The following is a 15,948-nucleotide window of genomic DNA, read 5'->3' as shown; positions in this document are numbered from 1 at the left end:
GTAAAGTGTGAGGGACACATTACAACGGTTAACAATGTTTTGAACTGGGAGAAGGGAAAAAGAATGTCAACTCTTTCAATACTGAACAACAAAGAAAAACACAATGGAGCATTGTGTGATGGTGATGAGAGTTGCAGCTGGAAGTAGGTCTATTGCTTAAAAGCAAAAAAAAAAAAAAAAAAATCAAGGGCACTTGATACATGTAAAACAGTCAGATGTTGGGATAGACAGGTCTGTGTGTGTGTGTGTGTGTGTGTGTGTGTGTGTGTGTGTGTGTGTGTGTGTGTGTGTGTGTGTGTGTGTGTGTGTGTGTATGAGTGCATGACCTGAATTCTGAGACAAAGATACACTGTCCTCTCTGACATTCCATTGTGGCACGAGGAGAGCAGTCCTGTCTGACAGTTCAATGATGGTATATAAACATCATCTTCAAGCATCTTTTGTCATCATTAGTCCTGTCTCATGATAGACTTGGCTGCTCCAGGTTTTTTTTTTTTATCCATCAGAGGGACAGCATTCCTGGAGTCTGGAATGAACTACTGATGCAATATTTCCGTCAAAGTGATTTAAGTGCCTCAATCAACATATGGATTATATTCAAGGGATTACATGGTAGGAATGCAGAATAGGAAACTCCTAAAACATTATGGGCCGGTTTCAAAGACAAGTCTTAAGACTAGTCCTGAACTAAATCACACTTTCAATGTAAAATCACCATTGATGCTTTTTAGTCTATAGGATTAGGCTTAAGCCTTGTCTATGGAACTGGCCCATTAATTAATTACTTAAGGAGTCAGTAAACAATAAGAAGAAACCAACTTATAATAATAATAATAATAATAATAATAATATAATAATTTGAAAAGGCTATAGAGCACGGGCTATGGCAGATCATGAACATAGGTAAAAAAAACATACAGTTCCATCAATAAAATTACAATGACTCTCCCTTCTCTGGCCAAAAATAACAAAGACCTTGAAAAATACTGATTCAGCTTGCAACTGTCTAGATTTGCAATCATGGTAGAATGGCTATGGGACCAAATTAAAATTCTGGTTCTCACGTCAACCTCTCAGCTCAGTGTCCCTTGGCCAAAACAAACAGACAAACAGACAAACAGACAAACAGACAAACAAGCAATTATGGCATGTACAAAAGATTGGCAGGAATACTGGTAGGAAAGCCCATTTGACCCAGAGAGAACAGGGGTGACGGTTCACGCTCAGATGGATAAATGCACAAAGAAACGAAGCCAGCTTGGCAGAGGAGCTGCTCACTAGCATGGAAGACCGTCTGAGCTCTGATAGGCTTGATATGCAGGTGAGCCACAGAGGCCTCAGCCCTGACAGACTAAAGGCTAGTTGTCCTCCTCGTCATCGCTGATGAGGGTCCTGCCGTCAGGTGTGGTCTCCCTCTCCCTCAGGAAGGTCTGTCTGATGGCCTCCAGCTCCGTCAGCTCCAGGCGAACCTTCTCCAGGTGGATGGTGCGGCGGTTCTGGATCTGCCTCAGGGGAAAGGGGTTCATGTCCACAAAGGCCACGTTCATCAGCTTCCTGCAGGGAGATGCAGACAAACACACACAAGACAGTCCTCAGGTTAGCCTGCATCTCCGACTTGACTTGCTAACAATAGAGTCATAGTACCAGAGATTCACAGGATGAAAGCCCTTGCATACGGTAACCTACTCCATGGAACAACAAAACAGGTGAATGTTTTTTCCTTATGGTCACTCACTCGCACCCAATCTTTGGGCTTTGTCAATAGCCATCCATCCCTCAAAACACATGTGGAAATGTGAAACACAACAGGGCTACTTTACCTTGAGTCTATGATTGTGCGTGTGAAATAGCGGAGGTACTTGAATATAGCCATTGAGTCCTGCAGTTTCAGAAACTCCTCCTCTTTGTACTTGAAGAGAGCAAGGGCGAAGCGAAATATGATCTGAGGAGAACACAGAATAACAGCCTTCAAATTCACCGCATGACGTCTCCCTGGACATCCACCTATGAAATATCATCACCCTGAAATGTAAAGCTGCTTCTGAAGACTTATTATTCTATTGATGTTCTGAATGGATTTCCATGTGCGGTATGTAGTTTATACAGAGATAATCAAGAGGGTCAATATCATTTTTCACAACAACTGCATACTACTAGTGTACAGCTCATCCTACTAGTGTACAGCTCATACTACTAGTGTACAGCTCATACTACTAGTGTACAGCTCATACTGGGGCCAGTATCACTGTGTTGTCTGACGCCTAGGCAGTTGATGTAACTGATTTGCATGAGGCCCAATCCCGATTCCCTTCCCTACCCCTACAGCTCGTTTTGGAGTGCCACTCGCTTTGGAGCCAAGGCCTCTGAACAGAGCCACAAGGTGGAGTGGTCCTTTCAGCCTACAGTTTATAGTGTCTCAGTTAACACTAGAACAGCCTGTGAGTAAAGAAACATTTAATATCTTTGCACTCGATCAAATTTCAAGACCCTTCTTTCATGACTTTTCCTAGATATGTGCGTTCTACCACCCAGTATCCTTACATTTTCAAATCACATCAGGATAAGCTAGTATAAAGTTATTTTGCCGTTTTCTGTATAGGAAGCAGGCTAATTTACAAGCGGCCAACTATTGGTCGTTGTGTGTAAATCGCAGCTTGGCATTGTAAAGACTATGGTCATTTGACCCCCGAGGCGGCTCTTTTAGTAGGTAAAAAAGGCACGGCTGTTCTAGTGTTAAAAGGGGCCCTCTCCACCTGGCTGGGGTTTCATGCACACACACTCCTGACCTGTCTTGGCCGACAGAGGCCAGTTTACCTTGGGCCCCTCGTAGAGGAAAGCATCCCAGATCTTGAAGAGGATGTCACTGACCACGCTGTCCACAAACACTACCAGGAACCAGTTGAAGGTGATGAGGGAGTAGTCCACCTTGTATGCCTCAAAGTGGGCATGGAGTCTGGGCAGCTTCTCACTCATCAGGTCCTTAAAGACTCGCTGGTCCACCTGCAGCAACAGGACAGGGGAAGAAAGGGAGAGGTGGAACCACTAGTCATTTATGGATAGTTAACAGGGGAGCAATTCTGCTGACAGATATGAAGCCGGCTATATCATGTCGGAAACTGCCATGTGGGAAACTGCAGGGCACCGCATTGGCTGGTGCCAAAAAGCATGTATCCCTGTTGAAACCAATGTTAAACTTTGTATTCCAACTAACCAAATATGACGGTTTTGGACTGCAATTTCGGTTGCTAGTATTTCCTACTATTATATGTCGTTTTGTCCCTGGTTGCATAGCCACGGCAGAAGAGCATTCATTTCTTATCATTGTTTTCACCCAATTGAAAAATTATATAGGCACATCCAAGGCATGTGTGTTTGTGAACCTGATGCAGGTAAAAAAAGAAAAAAATGAACTTTTTTTCCCCCACTTGGTGCCACCAATCAAATGTCGCTTTAACAGCATTTCCCGGATTCACTGCGCCATTCATCTCATCTCTCATTGGAATCAATAGGGCAGTCAGTAGTTAGCAGTATCTAGATACATAGAGTATGTACATCAATAATAGTTGAAACGGATGTGACAATGCTAAACTGAAAAGGAGGCTAGAAATGTAGGTAGTTCTGTGAGGAGAGGGTTGTTGTGACTGCAGTTGGAGTTAAGATGGGATCATATCCAATGGGGCGAAGCCACAGAACACAATGATGATAACTGCTACACATGCTTGTACTGGTGAGTCATGAGCAGCACCCTCTGTCACATGAATATGACATATTCATATTCTGCAGCTTCCACAGAGCCACATGAAGACTCTGGCCTGAAAACGCATTGGAGGAGAAGGTCGAGGTTCCTCCCCTTCCATATTCTCCTGCAATGCTTTTCCGGTGGTGTCTGTAGGTGTGTGTTGACTGGAGAAAATGTTCTGACACTGGCTTTTCACAGCAGTTGCATGACCATATAAGGCGGACGGTTCACCTGGGAGCCCAGCAGTGTCTTGGTGTAGTAATCCCGGGGCATAAACACCTCCACGATGGCTATGAGGCACCAGAACGCTTCCTCCTGGTCCAGGTAGAGCAGGGCGATGGCTACCAGCCTGATAGAGGAAAAAACACTAATGAACACACAGTTCAAAAATAAAGAGTTCGCACCTTCATCAAGTGTAGCATAGATAACCTGTACTTCAGTATTGCAGACAGTTCCTATACCTGTTGAGGCCTTGGCAGTAGCCGATGTCAGGGTTCCTCCAGGAGAAGGCCAGCAGCACGTTCCTGAGTTTCTGGACGCCGTCGGCGCCCGGTGAAGTGTAGTGCTTGTTGTTGGGCAGTGTGCGCAGGAGGTCCAGCTCGATCTGCTTGGAGGCCGGGTTCTGCTTCTCCCGGGCCACGCCCAGGAGTGTCTCGTAGTAGTCGGGCGCCAGGCAGTCCCTGAACTTCCTGACGTGGAAGGCCACGCACCATTTCCACACCTTGGAGCGGTGCACGTGGGGCACGCCGCTGCGCATCAGCGCCTTGAGCTCCGGGGAGCGCACCATCTCCCTGTTCATGGTGCCGGCCAGGTAGTTCTCCCATTTCACCCCTACTGACACCTCCTGGTCTGTTAGGGAGAAGGACCTCAGGTCCAAAGCCCTCACCTTGGCCACCAGCTTCTCTTCCTCATCGTCCTCCTCTGGGACTGTCTTAAAGCCAAACACGTCATACTCACTGCATGAGGGAGGGAAGGCGAGGAGGGGTAGGGAACAGAGAAGAGGGTCTATGAACACTCACAGTATCCTCAGACATGGACAAACGAACATTGAATAGAAACATATAGGCCCAATCCCATTACAACCCCTTGCCCCTACAATTTAGCCCTACCCCTCTGTTTTGTGCATTCACACGTAGGGGTAGGGTGTCCCGATTATTTTTGGGATAAAGGGGTAGGGCGAAGTGGCCCTCCAAACTGAGTTTTTTCAGAGGCACACCAAACCAAGTGTTATGAGAAATCTCCCAGATTGCCTTGTGAATCATCTGCAAGATAGTGGCGAAGGCACAAGCAACAAAAGAAAAACACAATAAAGATTTAAAAATTCTAAGAACCATATTATCTTAGTTTAATGTAATTTCAATGTATTACAGACCTTTTCTTTATAGCAGGTATAACAAAAAGTATAGTCGCTAGTATGCTGATGTCCCTAGCTAGCTAGCGTTACAACATTGTTTTAAGGCTGATTTGTGTATGACAGTCCTGCATTTTGACATATTTCCATGTCGCATTTCACCAATTTGATGCCATATGACACCAAAAAAAACTAAACTAAAGTCTAGCAGCGAAGTTGTTGCACTTGTTGTTGTTACCACTTCTCTAAGATCAGTGCAGACCGGCAGGGTAGGAGCATGGGTTGCTAGCCTACAGAGTACTGCTATTCTGTGATGAAAAGCGAGGGGCACTCGAAAAAGAGGGGTAGGGGTAAAAATAAGAAATGGAATTGGGCCATACAATGAACAACATTGTTCAACACTTTAACCAGCATGGTCTTAAGCCCTAGTATGACTAGGGTAGGTATAGGAGAGGCTGGTGGAGGAAGAAATCGGAAGACGGGCTCATGGTAATGCATGGAACGGTTTGATACTATTCTTCATTCTGTTCCATGAATTACAATGAGCCCGTCCTCCGATTAATCACTATCAGCCTCCCCTGTACTATTGTAATATTTCCTACCTGACAGGGTGTGGTTTTAAAACAGTGTGGGGACCCTGTTCAGGGTCGGTGCTTTCCACCTGTAGAGCTTCTTCCAGCAATCTAGAGATGACCTCACGGGCTGGATTCTGCTCTGACGACGAACACACTGGGTTCTTCACCTCCTGGAGTAGTACCAGGTACTTACTCTCCACCTGACACAGCTTGGCCTCCAGTGCTATGTACTAGAACACATGGAACACACAAGGTAGTCAACTTACTCCACACAAGTTGAAATACCCCCCCCCCCCCACATGCACCATCAAATTGCTAGCTTTTCGGTGGCGTAGCTGGTTTATATTGGGTATTTTAGTGACGGCGACGTGTGTCGGCAATACAGAGGAGGCAGGTTCGGGACTAGTGTGAGCCTGGAATGCGAGGGAGACAGTCAGTATTCTTATTCTTTTGTTTGAGTGAGCTGGGGCAAAGATGGGAGTTGGCATTCTCAAATGAGTAATCTTGATAAAGCAGCAGCTGAGGTTCCAGCCGAACTTCCCTTTAAAGCTGCTTTAGCTTCCTGTTTCTATTAACACATACTGTACAGATAACACAAACACAAGCAGGGTATAGGCCTACCTTAGCCTCCACAAACTTCTCCCTGCTCTCTGCGTTCCTGCGCAGCACGGTCAGCTCCAGAATCTCTTTGTTCAGGAACTTGTTCTGTGATTTGTAGCCTTGAAGACTGTCCTGACATGGGACATAGACACAGTCGCACAACGGAATGAGGAAAGCTATTGTTTTACAGGGTCAAAAAGACTTCCTTCTCTTCAGAAAACCTCAACCTGTTTTACTACATCTAAAAAAAAAGAAGAAAAGAAAACGAAAGCTTTCTAAACGTTCCACAATAGAGTACCCGATTGTATGTGTGTGTGGCAGTTCAGGTAAACTTGTTCAAAGTAGCCAGCTTTGGGGTATGCATTCTGAACATATTGCTACAAATGGATTGAAAAACCATGATCTCATTAACAGCTTATCCCTGTGTGTCTCTTACCTTGAGGTTATCCAACTCCTGCTGCTCCTTGTTGGGGGGTGGTGAGCCGCCTTCATGGGGCGGGGGGGCGTTCCCCTCAGAGCCCTGGGACAGCTTGATGATGACCTCGTCCTTGGCCTGGATCGTTTCCATCAGCATGCCCATCTGGTCGTTGATCTCGCCCACCTTGATCTTCAGGCCCTTCAGCTCCTGCTGCAGGCTGTCCTTCTCCAGGGCCAGCCTCTCCATGTGGCCACACAGGGCCTGGATCTGGCCCTCCCTCTCCATGAGCAGAGCCTCTGCCTGGGGCCCGTCCTGCGGTCCCCCTGGGTCTGGGCCTAGGGTTTGACCAAGAGGTGGAGTTGGGCCTAAGGCTAAAGCTGGGCTGCTCCCGGGGCATCTCTCACTTTGGGAACTCCTCAGGGTCTGCTGCAGCAGCCTCACCAGCTCCTGGAGAACAAGGAAGAAGACGACTAGCAACGTCAAACACAGGCCTGTTAAAGAGTATGACACAGATGGGCCCAACATCCTGCATCCAACCTGAGAGTACAGTCAGTGTTGTGTTTTCTGCCTTCGTCAGGGGAAGGCCTAGCCCATACAGAGACCTGACACTACCTACCGAACAGCCCTATACTCCGTGTCCACATCCCTCTCATCCCTGAAGGTTGGTCTCTAGCAATTGACTGATTAGATTAAATAACACAGTGGGCATTGTAATGTGGACTATTGATTTATTGATTTACAAAATGTAGGAAGAAGATTAACCCTCTCCTGATGAACTGATTTCCCATTTTTGCCAACTATCTCAATTTGGTTGTAATGGTTCATCCATTTCAGTGGACAGACACAGTATCATCCTGAAACCAATCGCGTTTCCCTCCCTGAGAATAGGACAAAATTGCTAGAGATGTGCTCAAAACTGACGAGATAATCCAGAACATTTCCGCATTCAGAGGTCAGCTCTCTTAATGTACAGGCTGGCTGCCTGCTGCTATCACCTCTAATCCAATTGGTGATGCATGAAATCTAATCGCATCAGATCCATCATGGCCAAATTAAGTCAAGAAGTTGAATTGAGGAAACAAATGATTGCCCTCTGCCCCCCTCATTGAAAGCGGTTTGCCGACATGCACACAAAATTAAAAAAGCAAACGTGTAAGGAACGGTTAAGGAAACGTGTAAGGAACGGTTTACAGTATGTTTACAGTCAACATAACTCAGACTTCTCCTCAGCCTGTGTACAACGGATAGATCCGGTCCATTGTCTCTATTGGTCAGTTTGCGTTCCAGCAGTGCTGATATCCATGATATACGCACGGCTAAATGGAATGTTGACACATCTTTTCATATTACTGTGCGTTTGTATATATTACCGTTATCAAAGTTACATTATTACCGTTGCTTAGCAACTGAAACAGTCATGAAAACTGTTGAATATGTTATATATGTTGAATATGAAAACTGATGAATACACTTACAATAAAACATAGTTCCATTAAAATACATTAATGAAAAGTTTGTCTTGTCTTCCTTCTGTGAAATATTGATAGATAAATGTGGTAACCGTTGTATAAAAGCTCGAAGCCGTGGTATATTGTGGATATCGGCACAGCTAGGAGCTGTAACGGCACACCGCTTCGCGTCATGCCTAACCACCCCGCTAGCTGTGCCGATATCCACGATATACCATGGCTTCTCGTTCCACAATGCTTAATTACCTTCTGGCTGGCCAGCTCCTCTCTGAGTCTGGCCTGTTCTTGGTGCAGGAGGCCCAGTTCTTCTTGCTGGCTCTGCAGGCGGAGCTGCAGCTCGTTGGGCTTGCTGCCGTTACACTCCACCGGGAAGCTCTCGTTGCTGCGGCTCTCAGCGCTGCGCCCCAACTTCCCTGTGCCCACCTTGTCCCGCAGAAAGAGCCTCTTAGGGCGTGACGAGTTGCGACCAAAGTCAAAGGTGAACGCAGACCCGATGGAATCTGGGAGGGAAAGACGGAGGCGTTTAAACACCTGTATGAAACACCTAGACGAGTACGGCTCTTATCAAAAGGTTGATAGTTTAGTTCAATTTGTTCAGGCAAAGTCAGAAGGAGCTGTTAGATTACGAACTGATTTCATACAGAACATTCAACGTCTGCGTTCATGAGGGAAAAATGCTAGTGCAGACAGCATCTAGTGTCATGCATGTCATCTCTGTTGACACGCTGAAGAATGTGAAGTAGAGCAAAGGCTGTTACGAGTTTAACAACGACCAGGCCAGACAGAGATGGTTGGGCTGAGGAGGACTCTCACGTCTGTGGGTGTGCACGTCTGGGACTGGGGGAGGTTTCTGCTCTGGGATGTCCTTAGTGGGAGGATCCACCATCTCCCACTCCTCCGTGCTGCTGGCTGTGTAGAACACACTGCGCCGGTTCTCCCCTCCCCGCCCTGGGCGCAGGTGGGACATGGAGTTCCTGCCAGAGGGCAAAAGGGTCAATGAGGGAACAAATCCTCAGCAAATCGCTGACTGATCATTTCAAAAGATATGAACAGTGTTTCTGCTTCTTCTAGCGATAGAACCCTAATATAACCCATCCAGATTTGTTAAACCATTTCTGAGGAAAGAAATGGGGGCAAGGAAATCATGTGGGCTGAAAATGCAGCTGTCTTTGGTTTTTCACTGATAAAATTTGAAACATATGAGGTTGTCCTTTCCTGAGGTTGTCCCAGACAGGAGTGATATTAGCACACTGTGCCCTTGTTTGCAGTCTTCTGCTACATAACTCGAGAAATAAAACATACATAGTATATTCTAGGATACAGTCAGGGTGATAGGGTAGATTTTTATCTATACCTCCAACTAACACCAATATAATAAATGTTATTTCGTCGGCATGGTGTTCAACCATTTCCTCTTAGTGAGTTCTGCATTTGAAACGGTTGAAACAGAGGTTGTACCACTGCAGTTTCTTGCATGCTATGAAGAGTGAGTTTTCTCAGCTGTGAACAGCTTCATAGCACAGAAGGTTGGAAAATTCCCCTTTACGGTTTGTTAAAATCTCATTTGGAATGTTACTTGGGATCTTTATTTCCATTTTCACTGTCTGTACTAAGCTTGAATCCAAACTTCAAATCTTGGCCTTCTAGAACATTACATCATTCAAGCGTCTTCCAGGCCAAACTCTCTTAAGGCTGTGAGGTAAAGCTGCACAGTCTGTTACAAACAAAGACTAAATATGGACTCCTAACTATTTTCCTCTGGTCATACTCAAGAGAGACTGTAAAAAGTGTTTCCTCAATAATGTTGCATGAGGAACTCCTGATAGGCAGGTGATTGTGAACCACTAGTCAAGCCAGTTTCACAGTCACTAAACATGACCTTTCCCTAACTGTGTGGTGAATTCCCATAGGCACCTTTCACCTCTCCTGGGTTTGTATTATTTGGCAGTGTTATTATTAGTCTCTGCCCCCAGGCCTTACCTGAGCTCTGTCCCCCAGTTTTTCCCCCAGAAGTTGAGTGGGTTGGCGGGGCCTCGGGCAGACTGGACCCCCACCATGCCGTCCGTGTCCGTCTCCATGTCCATGGTAAAGTCGCTGCGGACCCTCTCCATGCTCTCGCTTGGCTTCTCAAAGAGGAAGGCGTCTGAAAGCAGTCACAGACAGAGGCAGTGTTACAGGCCTGGAGCAACATTATATCACTCTCCCCACCGGCATGGGCAGATGGCAGCATGGAGACAAAAACACTGCTATTGCATACAGTAGGCCCACCATTTACACAGCAGCACAACCAGTCAATGGAAACCTAGACGGCATGAGAGAGCAGTAGCTCTGTTTACAAAGCATAGCCATGTCTAAGTTCCCCAGATCACTCCAACCTGGGTATGTCCTGCCCTCTGCTGCTCTCTTACCTGCAGCAGACTGACTACAGCTAATCTGAGGTCAGCATGCTAAATATAAAAGTGTGGAGTGCTGTATCAGGAATAGTGTGGGAACATCATTGGTCAGGCTACTCTACCGCATCCAAAATGAACATGTTGTGTTGATGTCGTTGGAGAGGAATGGGTCAGCTGAGTAGACATAACTGGTCTATTCCCCTCATCTGGAAGTTCAGCTGGCAAGGATGTGTTTACAAGGGAGTGATTCAGAGTTGTGGCTGGACATTGTTACTGTGACAAATTGTTCAAGTGTAAAATGGAACCATGCCAACAATAGGCCTACGTGAGGCTGACATACTTGTCATACTTTGTTTACACCCTTCCTAATGGGCCTGACTGCACCTACAAATACCTGTCCAGCAAGGAGAAGAAGATGTTAGTTGTCGAGCCAGACCACAACTGGCATGCTCACCAACTGTTTTAATGAGAGATTAAAAATAATATTATGACAGAGTTTAGTCTTGGTCTCCTCCAGCATACGCTCTAACTCTATCTGTCAACTGCTGGAGCAACCAGAGTTTCAACATGGCAAATTCCAACCTAACTCTATCATAAAACCTGTTAACTCCCTCAGCCAGGCAGAAGAAAGAAGCAGCAGACATTACTAGCTCTGCAGAAAATCTGGCAGAGGACGAAATTGAAAGCAAATGTGACCCTGAATCACTGTGCAGGACAGAACAGCAGGGAGAAATCAAACAGCACATGGGATAAGGAAGGGCTTCAACCAAATAAACGTAGACAAACATGTACCCCATTACAGTACTTCCTAATAACAAAATGGCAACCAGTGTGTTGTTTGGATAATAATTAGAGTAAACTGTCATGTGGATAGGATGATTAATTACACTAGCTAGCTCAACCTGTTACTGGCATTTGAAATAACCTATAGGACTGAACTGCACCCTTCTAGAGTACTTACTTCTAAGTAAGCCTTTATTCAGAGTAAACAGCAGTTTTACCACATGTTTCCCCACAGCTGTTTTAAAAGGACATGGGTCCTCAGTGGAGTCTGGAACTGCTGGGTGTATTATATCATTTATAAACAAACCAAATGGTAACGGATACTAACCCAATATATGACACAATTTAAATAGTTTCAAATGTTTTGATGAGTCCAATGTTCTGTACAAAAGAGGAAATGTGACGAATTTAGACACTTTTGACAAGACAACCTCAACATCTGGGCCTATATGCATTGCATGTTGAGTGCTGTATAAAGGTACATAAACCATGAATATGCAGTATACTGTAGCAGCTTGTAAACCTGTAAATTCATACCCTAAAGCAGTGTTAAAAAAACACACACTGAAAATGTACTGTATGGGCAATGGTCACATTGTGTGATCAATGTAATAAAATAGAAAAGTGTCAGTCATATTGTTTGGTATACATCCAGGTGCTGATATGAAAGTGAATACTTCTGTAATTCTATTCTTACACAAATACTAAAGGAATTTCTCATTTGACACGGTGGGGAGATCAACAGTATAGAACGAATAATCAAACAGAATAATCAATACTGTATTTCCAACACCTTGAGTGAACATTGAACCTTACTCAAACAGTCCCAGGTGTTTGTTTAGCTTCACACACACACACACACACACACACACCCACACACACACCCACACACACACACACACACACACACACGCACACGCACACGCACACGCACGCACACGCACATGCACAGGCACACAGGCAGGCAGAGACAGACAGACATACATACATACATACATACATACATACATACATACATACATACAGACAGAGGGACAGGGAGACAGGGGGATACATGGACCTCCTGGACCTGTCTTCCACCTCAAGGCCCAGGCTCAGGTCTGACGCCCAACTCAGCCTGAGGGTCCCCCGCGCCAACCTCAAGAGGAAGGGTGACCGTGCCTTTGCGGTGATAGCACCGACCCTGTGGAACGCGCTCCCTTCCGCCATCAAGTCTGCCCCCACTCTGGACTCCTTTAGAGCCAAGTTAAAATCCCACCTCTTCGTCAATGATGTTCCCTAAGTCTACTCCCTATTTGTTGTGAATTGTATCCCTTGAGATGTTCGTTTAAGTCGTCTGTGTCTGTTTGCTTTCTGTGTTCCTTGTCCTTGTCCTTGTCTTTATCTGTTCCTTTACCCGGGCTGCGCCCCGGGCCGATGTAAAAGTTGGATGGGGGGCGCATTATAAATAAAATTAACATAACATAACATAACATGGAAAGATAGGCATCTTGTCTACCTACCATTGTCTTTGGCTACCAGGCCTGAGTGTGGGTAAGGCAGGGTTGGAGAGCTCCAGCTGTCTCTCTGGCCAGACCCACGTGTGTTACTGAACTCCCAGCGCTTCTGCTGCAACTGCTGGAGCCAGTAGTGCATCACCTGCCTGTTGGGGGCCTGGAGATAAACACACAGAGTTACTGCCTGGCATTATCACTGCCAGTATCAAAAACATTAATTTAAACATTAACCATGTCCCCCAGGTCACACAGCACACTTAGGACTTGGACTTAGTGGGAGTAAATGTACTGAGTAAAGTATTCTTTTTTGATGTCAGTGAATCACATGGCTGCGAGGCGTTGCTCTGAATCAAGAACGTGTGTTGTGTAAACACTGGGGAGAAGTGCTGTGGGAGATCATTGAGTAAAGTAAAGCCAATGTCTACTTCGACAATCACATCATGGTGTCTGGGAATGAGGCTATTTAAATGTAGACATCTTTCAGCTCCATCATTGCCATCAAGAAGGACAAAGCATGTCTGGTCTGGGTATGATAAACTACGAGTCGAAATCACTTGTGATAAACGACAGATGCTAGTTTCAGTCTCAGCTCCAGTAATGCCAATCTTAGACCTGGTTAACTTTGACAGAGTAACACGCTAACCACTCAAACATCTGTTGTACTGTAAGAGATGGGAACATTTCAGAAGAGGAAGGGTGAGGTGAATCTATACAGTACAGCCACCTGACAGAGAGTGCCTGACAGAGAGTGCCTGACAGAGAGTGCCTGACAGAGAGTGCCTGACAGAGACCATTACCACACTGTCACATGTTGCTGAGGTGGCTGAGAAGAGAACACATGATCACATCTGTTCACGTTCAGGGCAGTGATCATTACTGTTGGGATAGGCACCGTCACAGGTACAAGACAGTGCTTACAAGAGCCCTTACACGTCTCTGTCCTGAAACGTACTGTAGGCCATCAAGCTTAACACACAATCAATAGTTCTATTAAAGTGGGTAGTTGGTCTGGTATTTTGGTAGAGACAATACTAAATGAGCATCATAAATAGCTCTGCTATTGGAGAGGCAGGCAGCTATCAAGATACAATGTTTGGCTACACTATGTCACGTGATTAGTTACAAGTTACATTCAGGGCATGCAAAATACATATGAATAAGTTACCAGGCTAACAGAACACTATTCAGGTCACACTTCTGTGTCTAGTTGCAATCATGGTGGCAATCATGGTGGCAATGTGTGTCACAAGTCAATGAAAGTGACAGATTGTCCTGCATCAAAATAACAGTAAACTCCCTTAAGATTCACATAATATCAAAGTGGCAGACCATAAGAGTATGCCTACGGTACAGTATATGGACAGTTATTGTAGGATACATGTTTATACCTTGAGTAGAAATTCCTTTCCCGATGTCCGGATCTCAAACTGGCCCTCCTCCCCCTCCACATCGTAGCTGAAGCAGGCATCGGCTATCTCAATGTGTCCCAGCGGCAGGGCGTCTTGGGGAGTCTTGAAGTAATACAAATAACATTTCCTCGGGTCATAGACGCACCACCTGGGTTTAAACCCCCTAAGCGGCCCCTTTCCAGTGAGTTTGGTCAAGTATCCGCATAACTTCGATGTCTGCTCCTTCGCTGCTTCGGGTTCTGCATCCTCCACTGACTTGGAGGCCAAAAGAGGCGAATCTCTGCTGGACTTTGTTTCGCAGCCATCCTCTTCATGCATCTTTCCTCCAACTTTCTTCTTCTTGCACCACAGCGGATGCCCAGTTAGGTTTCTCTCCGCATGACTTCTTTCTTGCTTCTTGGGCGTTACAAGGTGTGATGGTAGTTGTAGTTTTTACGGTAGGCTGTAGGAAAGGGATCGTCTTCATGAGTGCCACCCCATATGGCACCACAAGGTGGCGATATACGACAGGACTCAAGGAATCTCAGTAGTAGTTTCTTTTTGTTTTCCTGAAATGTTATGTTCCTCCAAACGTCTGGACAATTTTTTATGTTTGTTTGATGTTAATTCATCTAATATTTTATTCTTATTGTGAGGTGGTAACATTATGTCCCTTCTGAGGGAAAAGGAGATTGTATCATGTTATGATATTTCATATGCAGGTTAATTTGACTCAAATGATGGTACAATGAATAAAAGCCTAAGTGGCAAAATACACTGAAGACTGACAGTCGTTGAGGGTGGAGGCCTTTCCAAAGCTCAGTTCCATAGTTCCAAAGCCCTTTTGCATTGCATCTGACTGCAACCATATCTAATACAGTATCACTGCCAATGATCACTTGTCTCAGAATACATGGTAGGGCTCAAGTGACATTATGCTAGATAATTATCAGAATGTCAACTGTAACACCCGAAGCATTACCAGAAAAAGATGCAACCATTTTCCACATAAGTTTTGCTTAGCTGTTGTGATATTTTCTTTCGGCTATAGCAACTGCTGAATGTTGCATGTTTCAGAAAGGAAACCCTAAGGAAGGGAACAATCTGGTTTCCTGTACTGCTGTGCTGTGTTATCTGTATGTCAATACAACACCTGGTTGATGGCATCTGATCTTACAATCAGGCTTGCTAAAGATGCCATAAAGTACACTGATGAGCAATTTCAGACATAGTAAATCAACATTATGGTTAACATGTTCATGAATAAGTAGGCTATGATGAAAACTATTTCACATTCTGCCATCTGTTAACCTGACATGCCATAGAAAAGCAGTCTCACTGTTTATTAAGACATAATGAGGCAGTTCCAGTATTTCAGTAGAACAGTGATGATGTTATTTAGATTTTTTTCCATTTGGCTTCAAAGTAATGTGAACAACCAGGGCAAAATCGTTGCCAGATCTGAGCTACTTTGCCACAAAAGTTCCAACCTGGTGTCTCTGGCACTGACATTTCACTAGTCAACTGACATGACCTTTGTGAAATGTCAGCCTTAGAAGCCCAGACATGTTCCCCCACACAGTGTCTCAGAATAATGATCACTCCATTAACTTATTGAACCGGTTCCGTTACAATTGCCAATGGCTGAAAGGAGTTACTGTAGAGTCCACATACTGACTTAATTTACTGTAATCAGCTTTTGGTGAAATTCAGATTCGTTTTTTCATTTAATGTTG

At 45.1% G+C, this 15,948-nt stretch overlaps 1 protein-coding gene across 1 annotated transcript; it reads right to left on the bottom strand.

Moving 5' to 3' along the window:
* Positions 1-379: 379 nt before the first annotated feature.
* tbc1d2b (TBC1 domain family, member 2B) lies at positions 380-15,041 on the bottom strand (the record flags this gene model as incomplete). The annotated part of the gene is made up of 14 exons (XM_080539624.1): positions 380-1,554; positions 1,821-1,942; positions 2,815-3,000; positions 3,971-4,088; positions 4,201-4,695; positions 5,693-5,895; positions 6,287-6,397; positions 6,702-7,130; positions 8,399-8,652; positions 8,966-9,126; positions 10,133-10,295; positions 12,831-12,981; positions 14,213-14,629; positions 14,991-15,041. The coding sequence occupies 14 exons, from the start codon at positions 15,039-15,041 to the stop codon at positions 1,359-1,361; spliced, it is 3,057 nt and encodes a 1,018-aa protein (XP_080395750.1). The 3' UTR covers positions 380-1,358.
* Between the last annotated feature and the right edge of the window lie 907 nt (positions 15,042-15,948).

This window comes from Nansenia antarctica (genome assembly GCF_963989245.1).
Source record: "Nansenia antarctica genome assembly, chromosome: 9".
NCBI lineage: Eukaryota > Metazoa > Chordata > Actinopteri > Argentiniformes > Microstomatidae > Nansenia > Nansenia antarctica.
The sequence above is the reverse complement of the archived record's forward strand: the minus strand, read 5'-3'. Positions and strand labels throughout refer to the sequence as shown.